This window comes from Hibiscus syriacus, unplaced genomic scaffold, assembly GCF_006381635.1.
Source record: "Hibiscus syriacus cultivar Baekdansim isolate YM2019G1 unplaced genomic scaffold, ASM638163v2 tig00111097_pilon, whole genome shotgun sequence".
Classification (NCBI taxonomy): Eukaryota; Viridiplantae; Streptophyta; class Magnoliopsida; order Malvales; family Malvaceae; genus Hibiscus; species Hibiscus syriacus.
The window spans coordinates 621,356-636,652 of record NW_024062982.1 but is presented as its reverse complement, the minus strand read 5'-3'; the positions used below and the strand labels follow the sequence as shown (position 1 = coordinate 636,652).

The window sequence follows — 15,297 nt, the reverse complement described above, 5'->3', positions numbered from 1 at the left end:
AAAAGAATATGAATTTAATTCATTTGAGCTAGAAGATACCTCGGGCTCTTCACGAGCTATTAGAGACAACACCTTTGTTGGTTCTTCTTTCTTGTTTCCATGAATTTCCTCGAGCTTATTCCAAAGCTCCTTGGCATTCGAACATGAAGAAACTCATTCATAGATATCGAGACCAAATGCACACGATATCATGTGCATTGCCTTGCCATTAAGTTGTGCTTTCTTCCGTTCTTTGTCACTCCACTTCTCCTTCTTCTTTGGAGAAGAGTAGCCGTTATTGATTATCTCCCATGCATCAAGATCATTGGATTGGATGAATACCTTCATTAATTTCTTCCAATGATGATAGTTGGCTCCATTGAAGTATGGAGGCTTGTCTGTTGGTAGAGAGTCTTCCATGTGGAACGAGCTGGAGGTGGAAGCCATCTTCTCGGTTATGTCGGTAATTGGCAGAGTGTCTTTTAGGATCGTCTCAAGGTGGTTAAACCTTCTTAACGAGTTAGGCTCTGATGCCAATTATTGGGATTTTTGGACGCTCGAATCGATAATCGAAATCGTTTGCAAAGAGGGTTGGAATGGTTTTTGTGTTTAGGGAGTAAGGAGATTGAAAGATAGAGATTTGCACAGTAATTTAGAGTGATTAGACTTTCTAAACCAAAGTCTACATCCACTACCTTAGCTCATCACCAAGGATTTTCCAACAAATTCACTAATTTGTTCTTTCTTTTGAGGATAAAGAGTAACCTTACAAATTCCCTAATTTTTTCGGGCTAAACTAGAATCTTTCCCTAGCTTTTACACGGGCTAAGCTAGAACCAAAACCCCTTTACAAAAGGATAAAATAAGTAAACAAGAAAACCTCTCTAAGGTATGTGTTTACAAGATTGAGCTCACAAGAACAAAATATTTACAAGAGAAAGATGAAATAAGATTGAAAAACTCTTCTCTTGTGTTTGATTGCTTGGATAGTTGTTCTCTTACTTCTTCAAGTGTCCTTAGCTTGTATTTATAGCTTGAAATGTGTTTGATGTTGTATATATCCGTTGGAGATGTTTTGGAGTCGTTTGAGGATGATTTTTCTACTCAAAAGGGCTACCCATAACATGATGCATCGATACATGATCAAGGTGCATCGATACCGCTTCATTAAATTCAAATAAACTAGTCGTTACTAGCCGTTGCAGCCTTGATGCATGGATGCATCGCAGGATGCATCGATGCATAGCAAGATGCATCGATGCACTAATTGCATTCGATGTTTGGATGCATGGATGCATTGCATGATGCATCGATGTATTAGTGCAGATGCAGGGATGCACTGCAGGGATGCATCGATGCACTGCAGGGGTGCATGGATGCACTTTGACACCCTTTAGCATTTTTGCTCAAATACGAATTTAATGGACTTTGAATTATTTTTGAAACCTTTTAAAACTTTGAATAAATTCAATTAAGTCCAAAAACATTTTGCAAATTCAATTCAAGTCCAAAAACATTTTTGCCTTAAATTGTTATATCAAAATATAGTTCAACAATATAGCTTATAATATTTTGAAGTAAAGATTATGATTATATTATTATACAATTTAGTCATATTTATTTTAATATCTTTTAATCTTTTATATTGTAATGTTAGTATCTAAAATTTGTATTATTTGAATTAATAATATAATATTAGTGTATTTTTTTATATATAATTTAATCTATGTGATTATAATAATAGAATTAATAATATATTATCTTAATATTATTTAGTATTTATTATTTTTAAATTTAAGTTTGTAAAATCAAATTTATAATTATTGCAAAGAAATTAATTAATAAATATCGGTACTAATTTTGGGCGTTGTGGGAATACTAATTCTTTCTCATACATAATCGACTCCCGAACTCATTTTTCTGGTAAGCAGACCTGAGTTATATTATTTTAATATTATTCCTAGGAATTTTTATTAAAATAATATGACATTTTGGTGACCAATCTCACCGAATTAAAAGATTGGTGGCGACTCTACAATTTGGTGTTTTATCTGATTCATGGAGGATAAGCACTCACTTTTTCGAGACTAGTTACATCGTCTGGGGTGTACTATTTGCACTCTCCGTCGCGAGGGCAGAGAAACGTCTCGACAATACTATTTTCATTAGAAAGAAAAAAATGGAATATTAATAAAATTGTGATAAATCAGATCATATGTACAAAGAACGATTAACATTAAAATAAATAAATAAATATTGAATCGCACAAAAAAAGCAAAAATAATATCTATATATGCGACGAATCATGCAACTTAGTATAAAAAAGTAATTAAAATAAAAACTAAAAAATAATCATACATCATGAATAAATACACATATTAATTCAGAGGGCATAAGGGATCAAAATGATTTGAAGCGTAATTTGCTAATAAAAATAAGAAATTAACCAGTACACATATCAACAACAAATAAGGACTAGAATGCACTAAACTAAAAGTTAGCAATCCCAATAAGTGTTTATCCAAAAATAAATAACAAACACATGGTGACCAAAACATAAGTATAAAATAGTTCGGACCCAAATTAGAACATGCAAGAACATTTCATTTAATGACTATAATGGAAAGTTACAAAGTATGAGGGTCCAGAAAGAGATTAAACCAACGTCCAAAATGCTCGTTTATCCCCCTTTGAAACTTTGTCGTTCCAGGGAAGGTATATATGACTATCACCTAAGCCAAAACTGGCTATCACCTAAGAGAGAATAAAAGCTCTCAAATTCCCTCACCGGGGAAAGCAGCCACCGTTAAGGAGGCTTTTCTCTTCTTCTTTTTTTTGGTTCGAATTTTCCTTTTTTTTCTTCGAGTCTCCTCTCATTTTTTTGTTCTTTCTTCGACCTCTTCTTTTTCTTTTTTTTAAATGTTTCTTGTCTCTCCTTTAATCTGCTTGCATGTGATGGTTTGATAAAGGCATGTGCTGCTACTGATAAGATAGGGTATGGTTACCCTATTTTCGGCTTGTGACAAGGCTGAATCTGCCTTAGGATTTCATTTGGATCTTGTTTTTAATTGATTTATCCATTTTTTCACTGTTGATGTTGATATCCTGTCACTGTTGGTTGAAATGATGACGTCAGTAGGTGGCGGTGACAGTGATGGGAGATGTTCGGCCTAGGCAATGGAAGTGATACCTGAGGGCTTCAGTTTAGGCGACGACGTCTGATGTGCTAGGATTTACCCTAGTTGCTATTGGTTGATCTGGACCATTGGATATCTCATAGATCCAACGGTTGTGGACTAGATGCGCCAGATGCTAAGGGTGAAACCCTAGTCGGTTGGGTTCTCCAAAATAGGCTTCATTTTGGGTTTCGGGGTGACTATGTTGGCCTTTGTAATTTGGGCTCCATTTGAGCCTACAAAAATGTAAAAATATATTGTTATAATAATAATTGATTTAAAACCGGAACAAAAACGGGTGTCTACAACTATCATTCTAAATTAGTCCTTAAATTTTTGAACATTTCAATTTCATCCCCAAACCACGACCTTCATTATAAATTGGTTCCCAAACTTTTCTAACATTCCAATTTCATTGCAAACTATACATATATACTAATCACATCCCTTGTTAATAAAACTGGTACGCCAAGTTATATTAGTATATATTTGAAAAAAAAATAGCTTAACTTATGGTTAAAATTAATTACATATCTAGATGGATTTGGGATGAAATTTGAAATGTTTAAAAAGTTTGGGGACCAATTTAGAAAGAGGGTCGTAGTTTAGGAATGAAATTGAAATGGTTAAAAGTTTAAGGACTAATTTATAATGAGGTTAATGGTTTGGGGATGTGATTGGATTATTCAAAATTTTAAGAACCAATTTAAAATGAGAGTTATAGTTTGGGGACATATGATGCAATTCTAATACTCTATACCCCTAATTCCATATATGCCCAATCAATAATAAACCAATCTAATACTCGATTGGATTTGACTTATTAGAGATACGAACTAAACCCGAATCAGATTTGATCTAACTTAAATCAAATTTAAACAGAATACAATTTCAATCCGAATCCGATCCGATTGTCACCTCTAATTTTGACTCACTTTAGTATAGATTGGGCCGCATTATTTTTTATTGATTCTGTTCTTTTTTTGGGCCTTATTTCAAGTGTAGATCCAGAACAACATTCCCAGGTTCTGGTCCATTAAAACAAATCAAAACAGAAACTAGAAACACTTACTATTAGCCACCAATTCCCACCCACTCTACCGCCAACAACCACCGTCATAAACGCCCCCCCAGTCCCGAACCCTTAATAATCTAAACCCCTCCTTCGAAAAGAGCTCTCCGAATTTTTGAACCCCGTAGCGCCCAAACGATGTCTCATCCATCGCCAGCAGCCGGCACGAGCGCTGCTAAGAAACCCCAACAACTTCCTTGGACTCACCAAGAAACCCTCAACCTAATCCAAGCCTACCAAGAGAAATGGTATTCTCTGCAGCGCGGCCAACTCAAGGCCAACCAATGGGAAGAAGTCGCCGCAACCGTCGCCACTCGTTGCGGACTCTTAGATGACTACGCCTCCAAAACCGCCCTCCAGTGCCGTCACAAGATGGAGAAACTCCGCCGCCGGTACCGGTCCGAACGCCAGGGCCTTGGTCCGGGCTCACCTTGGCCTTACTACGACACCATGGAAGCTCTGGAGCACGGGCCTTTGTTTATCACGGGTCGACCATTGACTACCATTGTTCCAAGCAGAGAGAAACACTTTTATCCCGAAGATGGGCATGAAGCTCGAAATAACCACCATAACGACGAGGAAGAAGAAGAAGAAGATGACGAAGACAAAGAAGAAGAAGAATACATCTTCAGTAAAAGCCGCAGTATCAATCACATTCTGCGTCGGCCGACTGTTGTGAACCGGTTTTCGGGGCTTTTAAGCGATGGGAAGAAAAGGGTCAGACCGGAAGAGGATGGGGATGGTGGTGTGGCGGTTACGGGAATGGAGGAAGAAGACAAAAGAGTGGGAATTGCAGTGGAAATAAGGAGATTTGCAGAGAGGTTCGAGAGGATGGAAAGGAAGAAGATGGAAATAATGCATGAAACTGAGAGATTCAGAATGCAAATGGAGAACAAAAGGATTGAGATGATACTGGATTCACACAAGAAAGCTGTGGATCTCATATCTGCCAGTTTCGGGTTAAACAAAAGAGGGAATGTGGAAGAAGATTTGGGTTCCTCGAAGATTTTCCAAGGTTGAAAAACAATTTCTTGTTCTATGCAGGTTCGGGTTTTGTATAGATTTTTAGAAGGTTCTAACAAAATTTTGGAACTGCGATTGTTGAGATTTGCATTTGCCATTATCATTAGCATGATCCAGCTTTGAAACTCAAGTTCATGTGCCTTATTTTTCTTGTTCATTGTTGAATGGTAATACAAATTTCATGGCATGTTGTAGCCATTGCCCTTAGTTCACTTGTTGAATGAGTTATTTCTAGTGTAGGAAAAGAAAGCATTGGTGCCATTTGGATGTGTCTGCAAATTATCTGATATGAAGAATTGAATGATTATTGTTTTTTTAAAAAGAGCAGTGAACCCCACTGGTTGTGACATTGATCTGCGTTAATGGATAAATCTATACACTGCATATAAGCATGGCATACTTGTATGCTTGGACGGCTCCTATATGGAGAATCATTGGTGTAGGGAAAAAGTACTCCATAAAGAACTCAACAAATTAGCTAACGCTATGTTTTATTGAAGGAATGTAATAAAATAGCAGGAAATATACCTCAAAGTTCTGCACTTAAACAAAGAAAGAAAGGAACTTCAGTACGGGTTAGGGCACTTGAAAGAAAGAAGAAACAGTCTATTTTGTTGAGATGATGGATTAGCGGTGTGAGAGATTGTTGTTGTATCTGTGGCCACAGTGCCCCAGCATTAGTCCCACTAGAGGGTAGGTCACTTGAGAATTCTCTCTTCCCTAACCCTTGGGCTGACAGTGGGTACTTGATATATGTTATCAGAATGGGCAGCCATCTGCTGGAGATGCTTCGTAGAAGGGGAAATTGCCCCAGGAAGTAGCTTTTGCTGTGGTTTGGTTAATTTGGTGTTACTGTACGACTCGTCTCTCAGTCACTAATGGGCCTGGGTTTTAAGGAAGAGACGAGGATAAAAAGGCCTTTGTTTGTTCTTTGGGGGATTTTTTAGCCCAATAAAACAAACGGATAAATTATTTGAGAAAATAGGACAAGTAAAAGTTTATTTTGAGATCTACGATATTTTTTATAGTTTTATAGTATTTTTCATGTTGATGTGACAGTTTTAATAAAAAATATATTTTATATTTAAATTTATCACGTCGAGGTACCGAGTTTTAATAAAAATATATGTAAAAAAAAATGTTGTAGATCCCTAAACAAACTTCTATACGCTCTATTAAACTAAATAATTGAACTGTTGAAAAAAATCGTTCTTTGGCCCAGTTGGGCTTTTTAGTTACATTTATTATTTATTTATTAGGTAAACTACACATTTAGCACCCTAACTATTACTTTCATTCTGTTTTTATCACCTAACTACTTTTTTTGTTTTAAAATCCTACATAACGTTGCATTTTGATTTCATTTTGATAATCTATCGTTAAAAAATTAATAGTGATGCTAATGTGTCACCGTAAGATAACTCCACATCATCACTAATTTTTTTCTTAAAAAAATCACGTTAACAACTTTTTAACAGCGGGTGGCTAAAATAAAACTAAAACATAACATTATGTATGATTTAAAAAAATAGTTCGGTGACTAAAATATAACAAAAATGATAGTTGAAGTATTAAATGTGTAGTTTACCCTTATTTATTTACAGCTATGAATTTACCATTGTTTTGAAATACCATACAAAGAAGGGGATCAAAATTGCAGATTCCCCTAAAAAGTCCAAACAAAATCTTTGAAGAATTGCAAAACAGAGGGGTAGTTGGTATTGACACAAGGACCCCATCAAAGTATTTTTCTTAATATATCATAAGTCACTGAATTATGCTTATATAATGGTTTTAGTCATAAAATGTTAAAAATTATAAAATAATCATTAGATTTTTAAAAGTTACAAAATAACTATTAAATTTAGTATGATAAATTTGATAATCATTGTGTACATTTTGAAAGATAAGTGACCAAAACGATCATTTAAATATAATTCACAGAATTCTTATGTAGTTTATCCTTTTTGTTTTCCACGATGGCTCTCATTTGATCTTACCAACCAAACCTACTCCTCTATTTACCTTAATATCTATTTCTGGGTTTAGTTTTATCAGCAAATCTGTGCTCTTCTTCTTCTTCATGCAAGCAAAAGAGAAATGGACGGGGAAAGAAAGGTCTACACTTTGGCTGAGGTTTCTCAACACAATCATGCTAAAGACTGTTGGCTTGTCATTGAGGGCAAGGTAAACACTTCTTTTATTCAGCAGAGATTTCGTTGATAACCTTTTTTTTATTAATAGGTGTTTCGTTTGTTTGAATTTTGATTTGATTCTAATAATAAGAAACTTTTGAATCCCAATGGATGTATCTCTCTTGTAGGATGACAACTTATATTCACTGCATATTTGAATGAAAGATTTTTTCCCTATTTGCGGATTATTTGTCAGATTCAAAACAATCATCTTCACGGTCAAATCCAATCTTTTCCTTAGATCTCTCATTGTCTATGGATCCTTTTGACTGCCGGAGCTGCATGCATGAATAGGCCGTTTGCTATTAAGTCCCTTTGATTTGCTTACTTATTATCTTATTATGGATTGTTGTTTGTTGATCACATCGCTTCCATTAGATTTCATTTCACCCTTAAATGCACTATATTTTTTATGAATTCCGCATGATGGACTTTGTACAATGTAATCTATTTGTTGTTGGTGATAAATTTCATTAGGAGAGCCTGGCAGTTGTGTGTATTTGATATTTCCCCTCGATTTGCAGAGTACTTGTTGTCCTTGGCATAAGAACGTTTCTATTCGGGTTCCTTAGTTATTAGCTTAATCCGGACTGGCGGTTTCGGTCATTCATATGCTTGCTTCACTGCCATTAGATTTAGTTTGCCCTTAAATGCAGCAAGTACTCTGCAAATTGAGGCATCATCTTTTATGTGTATTTTCCCACAATTTGCAGAGTACTTGCTCGTCATGGGCATGTAAGAATATTTTCGTCGATGATCTGCTTTTTTGGTTCCGTTTCTTTGAGGGCTTAAAAATTGGCTATGGTGTTTTAGGTGTCTGACATCATTTTATTGATGATTAAGTTGGAGAATATGAAAATTGTAGTAATGATATTCACCCCTTGCAGTATCGTACTTGTTAGTAGACGTGTTTTGGATGAGAATGACGCGGAAAGTTTATATATATTGTCTCCATATTGTACTTATGATAACATGAAGCAAGTTTCGGCTTCTGGTATCAATATTGCCATTAATTTGATTGCTAAATCCTATTCTAGAGTCAGCTATATACATTTATTTGGGTCGAGCATCGTGCTTTAATTTGCATTTTCATATCCTAAAAATGTCTAATCTCATGTTTGAACAGGTATACAATGTGACCAAATTCTTGGAAGACCATCCCGGTGGTGATGATGTCTTGCTGTCTTCCACAGGTACGACATATGTCCACAAATTTTCTACTTGTTTTATGTAATCTGATGTCGGAGCCACTTAGACGACTTGATATGGTTTGCAGGGAAGGATGCAAGCGATGATTTCGAGGATGTTGGTCATAGTAGCAACGCACGAGCAATGATGGATGAGTTTTATGTGGGAGACATCGATACATCAACCATCCCCTCTAAGACAAAGTACACTCCTCCCAAGCAGCCTCACTACAACCAAGACAAGACCTCGGAATTTGTTGTAAAGCTTCTCCAATTCCTCGTTCCCCTTCTAATCTTGGGATTGGCCTTCGGTGTCCGTTTTTATACCAAAACACCAGCTTCGTCTTAAGCATCGAGACCCCGAAAATGAATTTGAACAGTTCACAATAAAATTTATGTTAGTTTAAATTTGTTTGGAACTTTCACATTCTGTGGGATTGTAAATGGTTGGATATTATTATTCAAACATTTGTTCCCATGCAGCAGAAGCTTTGGTTCGTCTCGGATTGTGATAATTTGATAATTGTTTTTTCTCCTCGTGTTTGCTTATTCTCTCTCTTTTCTGTGATCAGTTTTTGACATGAGTGCTCATTCATCACGCTAATGATAAGAATATCTGCAAATGAACATTTTTTTTACATACAGTAAATTCTGCAGGTAAATTCTATACTATATCCGAGTTGTTTTCTATAGAGACCAATCGCAATCAGCGGAGGACCTTGAAGAACTATGTCTTCTCAGTGCAAATAAAGGCATGTGATTTTAATTACTCACTATTGGCTTGCGCATGTTCTCTCAATCGCCTTTGAATCTGTTTGGTAGGATTGCCTCGAGGGAGAACTCGATCCTCTCGAAGAGCCTTGTCCGAAGAAGCGTAGTTTACTGATTTTCCTCGAGAAGGAACTCATAAATCTACGAGAATGAGACCTTGCCATGTTTCTCTTCATATAAGCGTGTTCCTTCTCTAGATCATTTAGTCTCATCCGAATACGAGAGAGCTCGAGTTTTAGCTCTCGGTTTTCTCGTTTCAGAGACGCATAGTTGTCTCCAGGAGACATCACTGCACTGAGTGCTCCGCTGCTGATCCGCCGTGATTGGCGGTGATGTGCTGACTTGCCGTCATCGGTATAAGAGCAGCATAAATCATTTCGTAGCCTTAACTGCTCGAAATAAAGAACTTGGATCATTGATAGGAGGGGAAGTCGTTCATTTTGTGCAGCATGTGCACCAGCTTCTTGTGAGAGCTTTTGGAAATCAATTAATTTGCATAGTTTCTTCTTGTCTGCTTCCAGTATACCCTGATGAGCCTGAACATGCATTCATTATGAAGTTAAGAGAGTTAGTTTCGGATACGGGTATATCTATGTTACTCGAATTTGAGTGTTAGTGTCTGATATGAGCATATCTCCAACACGAATAAATTGAAGAAGGTATCAGCGTACATACTTTCAGGTATATATCGATCGCTCGATATAGGCCGTCATGGATGGTACGAGCATGTGCAGGTAAAGCCTCTGCAATTGCCATAAACTGACCAAGCTTGACTTTTGCATCAGGAGCAATTTCTGCAAGATAGTTATCCACTAGTTTCGAAACTTTGAGTAATGCACTTTGGGATGGCGAATGAGGACTATCGGATTCGAAAATGGATACATCATCCATATCATCGACACAATCATCTTGCTGAGAAAAATTTACCAAGATTCTGTGAACCGTATCGACATCAAATAAGGCCTCGCATCCGTGTCGAAAAGTCGGGATCAAAAGGTCATCGAGAGTTGCAATATCTAACTGAGATCCGATCCTTCGCTCTAGATCAAGCCTACAAGCAATAGTGCAATCAACCATCACGGCACTTCTAAGGAGTCCAAAAAGGAAACTTATAGGAACAGCAAGTTTTTCATTAGGCAAAAGGCTGATGATTGTCTCGATCACCAGTCTCTCGTGCTCTGCCGAAACCGAATCAACTTTCTTTATCAGCTCCTTTTGCACATAATTCACAAGGGATGCACCAATACTCTCGGGACGAACACCGCGACGTTTCATGGCGATGATGACCCTTTGATACAAATCGATCCGAATAACCGAAAGATCTTCTATCCACCATTCACCCTCACATTTGGCTTCCCTGTTCACATGAAGTCTACCTGAATCGCTGTACTCTAACTGGGAGAAACTCGACGCAATTTGCTCGACACAAGCCTTCGAGGCTATTGCATCGATGCAACGACCGACTATTTTCAACTCATCCGCGAGGGGAAGTAGATTTTCACATTGTTGCAGAACTTGAACACACATCTCCATGTTCTTGCAAACAACGCTTTCAAGATATTCTTCAGCACGTGAGCCAAGGGTATCGTTCATTTCGAGGTAATCCGAAACGCAACAGAGTGGAGCCACGTTCAAGGATGTAACTTCAAAGTTAATGCCATAGCAGAATTTTGCAGCCAACTCAAATGACTCGACTCCTCCAGGTAGATTCATGAGCTCCACCTTGGGGATATCAGAGTCCCTATGTTCTGCAACTAGCTTCCGGATTCGGCCGCTTCGAGAGACGAGAGGAAACTGCACGTAACAATCATGATCATCAGAAGTACAACATGCCTAACATCAATTCATTGTGCTAAAACTGTATGGATAAATTTTGAGAAGTGAAGGACCAAATTACCTTGTGTAGAGCAAATGTCACCCCGTTTACTTGTATTGTGATATCACTTGGAACATCCCGGAAAATCCTACGATCAACAGAAAAACCATGACAGAAGCTATAATTCAATGAACCAATCACAAAATTAAGTGAGAGAAAAAAGATCAAAGCTGTAAGGACATGTTAAACAAACACACTGCTAGAATAGAACTTGTACCATTCATTGCAACTTTGCTGGGAACTCTTTGCCAAAGAAAGCTGCTGCTGATGGTGCTTGTTCATTGTCAGAGAAAGCAAGTAAACTCGGGAGAGAAAAAACTGGAAAAGATGATGAAAATAGAGAAATAAAAGGGAAGAAAACCATGGGATAAGTAAAAAGGTTGCATTACTAATCGGATTAGTTCAAGTTGTAAGCAGCTTAATATTATTAAAATAAGGTCTCGAATTCGAGTCTTTATATGCAGAAAATCTCTGCTGAGAGACTTACCCACCAAAATCAGATGTGCGACGCGAGTCGATCTGATTTAGTCAAGGTAAAACCTTGAAATCGGGAGATCAATCAAAAAAAACAAAAAACAAAAAACATTTGTTTAATGATAGACTATAAATCATTTAACGTAGAAAATTTACATTCCTAATTTTTCTGGTACTTGAACCCGAGAGCTCAAGCAATAACCACATTTCCCTTATAACATTTAATTTGTACTTGTAAAAAAAATCTTATTTTGTTGTATCGTAAGAAAATTAAATAATCATATTATATTGATCTATTTGGAATGAGGTATTAAATTTTTATGTAAAGATCAAATATTTTTAATTTTAACGTTGAATGAAGTAAATTAAATTAAAAATTCTTTTATAATGAAATTTTACGATATTTAATATAAACTAATCCATTAAATCAAATATTAATCGAAAAATATTAGGATTTGAAAAGTCAAAAATCTCTTTAGAAAATAGAAACAAAAGAGAGAGTAAAAGGAGCTGTAACTTTAGACATTCTCTGCATGCTTTGTTTCCTTTCCTTTTTCTCATCAAAAGCATAAAAATAATATAGTTTTAAGGTTCAAATCTTTAAATAATGATGAAAGTTAATTAAATTATAAAAAATAATCACAAATTTTTTATAGTATTTAATTTAAATTAATCAATCAATAAATCAAATACCAACACTTCTATAATTAAAAAGAAAACTAAAAAATAATGCCAATTGCCTTTTTAAAATTTGGTTATAAGTTATGTTTTTGGATATTACGTTGTCATCCCATCAACGGTAAAAAATTTCATTTTAAACGTTATTTTACTTTCATATTCAATGTTTTATGAGGCCAACTCTAATTATTATTAAAATAATAAAACATAAGAATGTTTCTATTTTATATTTTGAGTATTTTTATCCAAAGGCCATGTCAATGTGATCCAATCAGACTTTTTAAATGCGTCGAATCAAAACAATCTACAAGTAATTCTCACCTAAGAAAAATAAATGAAATTTGATGTATCTATCTATTTTTTTTATTAATTTTGGTAGATATAAATTAATATCTGTATAATGATGATTTTTAATCGTTTGATATCGAATGTTTACATTTTTGACATTTTTTATGTTTGAAGACGAAATCTCATGAAATAACAATAAATTTTTTTACTATTGAAATAACTCCGTAAGTGCTGACGTAGGTATGTATTCAAAATGTATCAATCAAAGGAAATTCAATCCAAAAGTTAAGTTCGTTCCTTTGATATTTTATTTTATTTTATTTTTTTACTTCATAATAACAATACAATATTCAAGAGCCGATTACACCGCACTGTACTATTGTCAATACATTGATTAAATTTGCTTGAAACATTGAATTAAAAAAAGAGCAAATTGTTTCCTTTATATTTCATTTTCAACAAATGACACAACTTGCAAGACCGAGTTACTTTCACCACCACACATACAATATATGTAACAAATATATTTAATAAAATTTAGCCTTCCAATGATCATAGATGTAATAATATTTTAATATTTTTAATTTAACTCATATGATCATATCTGATTAATTTATATCATCAAACTCAATTAATAACTTAATTAATAGATTAGTCTTATAATACCTATATGGATGAGATAAATAAAAAAATCAAATAATAATAATATAAGTAAAAAGAGCGAATAATAATTTTTTTACAAAATAAAATTCATTAATTTTATTAAAATTAAATATTAAATTTGTTAATTTTATTATACACAAGGAAATCAAATTGTCGGAACCGTATTTCGGTTGGGCCCCATAATTGGGCTTCGACTTAGGAAAATGGATTGGAGTCGCCACCGATATTTTATTTTTAAAAAATTGGTAGATCGGATACCTTATTCCTTACCTGATCTGCATCTTACCAGTGATATGTCGGATTCGGGAGTCGGTAACAGTCAAGGAAGGGTTAGCACCCTTGAACTGCCCTTTCAGTACTACACAATTTTCAGTTATCTTTAAGTAAGAAAATTGTAAGTTTAATTAAAAAATGTAAAATAACGATCCCAAAACTTACCTATGACCGATTGAAATAACCTTAAAGGAAAAGGAATGTTAAGGGAAAAAAATGAAAGTGAATCGAAAATAAAAACAATAAGAAATAGATAAAATAAAACAAACGAAAAAAATAATAATAAAATAAATGAAGTAAAATGTATGTAAATAAATAAATACATAACAACTAGACAAGAAAAATAAATAAATAAAATAAGATAAATAAAAGAAATGAAATAAACAACGGAATATGTATAAAGATAATAATAATAAAGAGAAAACTAAAAATATATATATACATACATATATACAATATAATAAAAATAATAATAAAATATAAATAAATAGAAAACCAAAATGAATATATATAAAAAATAAAATAAGAAACATAATAATAAAATAATAATAGTTATACAAAAGGAATAAAAATAATAAAAATAATCACAAATGGGTTAAATTGAAATTACAGCAAATTGAGTGGCCAAATTTTGAAATAAAACCAAGATGTAAACTCGATTGGGGACCAAAATTAGCTTGTAAAAACATAGAGGGACAAAAAACGGGATTACTCCCTTTCTTTTACAAAATGCACGGATCCAAGGGCAAATGGGTCGGGTCATGGTCGGGGCTCCACGGGCTTAGTATTTAAGTTAAAAAAATTATAATCCTCATTTCTTCTTCCTTTCAAACGAATGAGCCCCCCTTCCTTTAAACTTTCTCTCAAATGTTCATCAACCAGATGAACAACAACTGCAGATTCCAGATTCCGGCGACCCATCTGCCTCGCAAAGGTAGACTTTTTCCAAAAGCTCTTCTTGTGTAGATTACAAAAATCCAATTAGTTTTTTAAAACGGGCCTCAGGGGGGGTCGTAGATCTAACAAAAATGTTTTGAAAAAAATACCCCCACCGGTCATCAGCCAAGATCCTTTTTTTGGATTTGATTCGAAAAAAATGATGAACAACATGCATGCAATGGTCTAAAGCAATAAAGGTACGAGCTTTTACCTTTTCTCTTTATTTTTTCCTTCGAAAAATCATTGTTCTTGGCTACAATTTGCTCTAAATATTTTGCTTTTTATTTCGTATCAACTCTTGTCCCAAAAATGGTGTTGCTTACAAGAATTTATAGGACTAAAAATCCTAATTTTAGGTGTTTAAAACCGAAAATAATACTAATATTATTGTTGTGTTGGTTATGAATGAGTCTTGCGAGATCCTTGCATTTGTTGTGGGTGCCGTGATCTCTGGCGTGGGACTCGGGTTATTGGAGGCATGAGAAAGGCGTGCAAAAGGAGGACTGTGGCGCCGGTGGAGAGAGGCGACAGCTGCTAAAATAACTGAAACCCTAATTTACCATAGGGTTTTTTATTAGGTCGTGGGTTGGCTTGGTCTGTTGGGTGTAACGGGCTGCTGCTGGGCTTTTTGGTCTTGGGCCTGTGAAATAAAATGTAAATATGTGTTAATATATATATATATATATATATGTATATAATTATA

At 34.9% G+C, this 15,297-nt stretch overlaps 3 protein-coding genes across 3 annotated transcripts; 2 read left to right on the top strand and 1 right to left on the bottom strand.

Annotated features, from left to right (window-relative positions):
- Positions 1–4,229: 4,229 nt before the first annotated feature.
- LOC120153023 (trihelix transcription factor ASIL1-like) lies at positions 4,230–5,354 on the top strand. The gene has a single exon (XM_039165053.1). It carries the CDS (start codon positions 4,366–4,368, stop codon positions 5,245–5,247), a length of 882 nt encoding a protein of 293 aa, XP_039020984.1. The 5' UTR covers positions 4,230–4,365; the 3' UTR covers positions 5,248–5,354.
- Positions 5,355–7,286: 1,932 nt separating this feature from the next.
- Positions 7,287–9,163, top strand: LOC120153024 (cytochrome b5-like). The gene is made up of 3 exons (XM_039165054.1): positions 7,287–7,437; positions 8,572–8,638; positions 8,722–9,163. Exons 1-3 carry the CDS (start codon positions 7,351–7,353, stop codon positions 8,979–8,981), a joined length of 414 nt encoding a protein of 137 aa, XP_039020985.1. The 5' UTR covers positions 7,287–7,350; the 3' UTR covers positions 8,982–9,163.
- Positions 9,164–9,355: 192 nt separating this feature from the next.
- LOC120153022 (BTB/POZ domain-containing protein At5g48800-like) lies at positions 9,356–11,561 on the bottom strand. Its single transcript, XM_039165052.1, has 4 exons — positions 11,497–11,561; positions 11,301–11,367; positions 10,079–11,197; positions 9,356–9,939 (listed from the first exon to the last, which is right to left on the bottom strand). Exons 1-4 carry the CDS (start codon positions 11,559–11,561, stop codon positions 9,406–9,408), a joined length of 1,785 nt encoding a protein of 594 aa, XP_039020983.1. The 3' UTR covers positions 9,356–9,405.
- Positions 11,562–15,297: the final 3,736 nt, after the last annotated feature.

Excerpts from the sequence above, each read along its gene's own strand:
- LOC120153024 (XM_039165054.1), top strand. The coding sequence starts at position 7,351 with ATGGACGGGGAAAGAAAGGTCTACACTTTGGCTGAGGTTTCTCAACAC. Across the intron at positions 7,438-8,571 it reads GGCTTGTCATTGAGGGCAAG|GTATACAATGTGACCAAATT; the intron begins GTAAACACTTCT and ends ATGTTTGAACAG. Across the intron at positions 8,639-8,721 it reads TGTCTTGCTGTCTTCCACAG|GGAAGGATGCAAGCGATGAT; the intron begins GTACGACATATG and ends TATGGTTTGCAG.
- LOC120153023 (XM_039165053.1), top strand. The coding sequence starts at position 4,366 with ATGTCTCATCCATCGCCAGCAGCCGGCACGAGCGCTGCTAAGAAACCC.
- LOC120153022 (XM_039165052.1), bottom strand. The coding sequence starts at position 11,561 with ATGAACAAGCACCATCAGCAGCAGCTTTCTTTGGCAAAGAGTTCCCAG. Across the intron at positions 11,368-11,496 it reads CAGCAAAGTTGCAATGAATG|GATTTTCCGGGATGTTCCAA; the intron begins GTACAAGTTCTA and ends TGTTGATCGTAG. Across the intron at positions 11,198-11,300 it reads TGACATTTGCTCTACACAAG|TTTCCTCTCGTCTCTCGAAG; the intron begins GTAATTTGGTCC and ends TGTTACGTGCAG.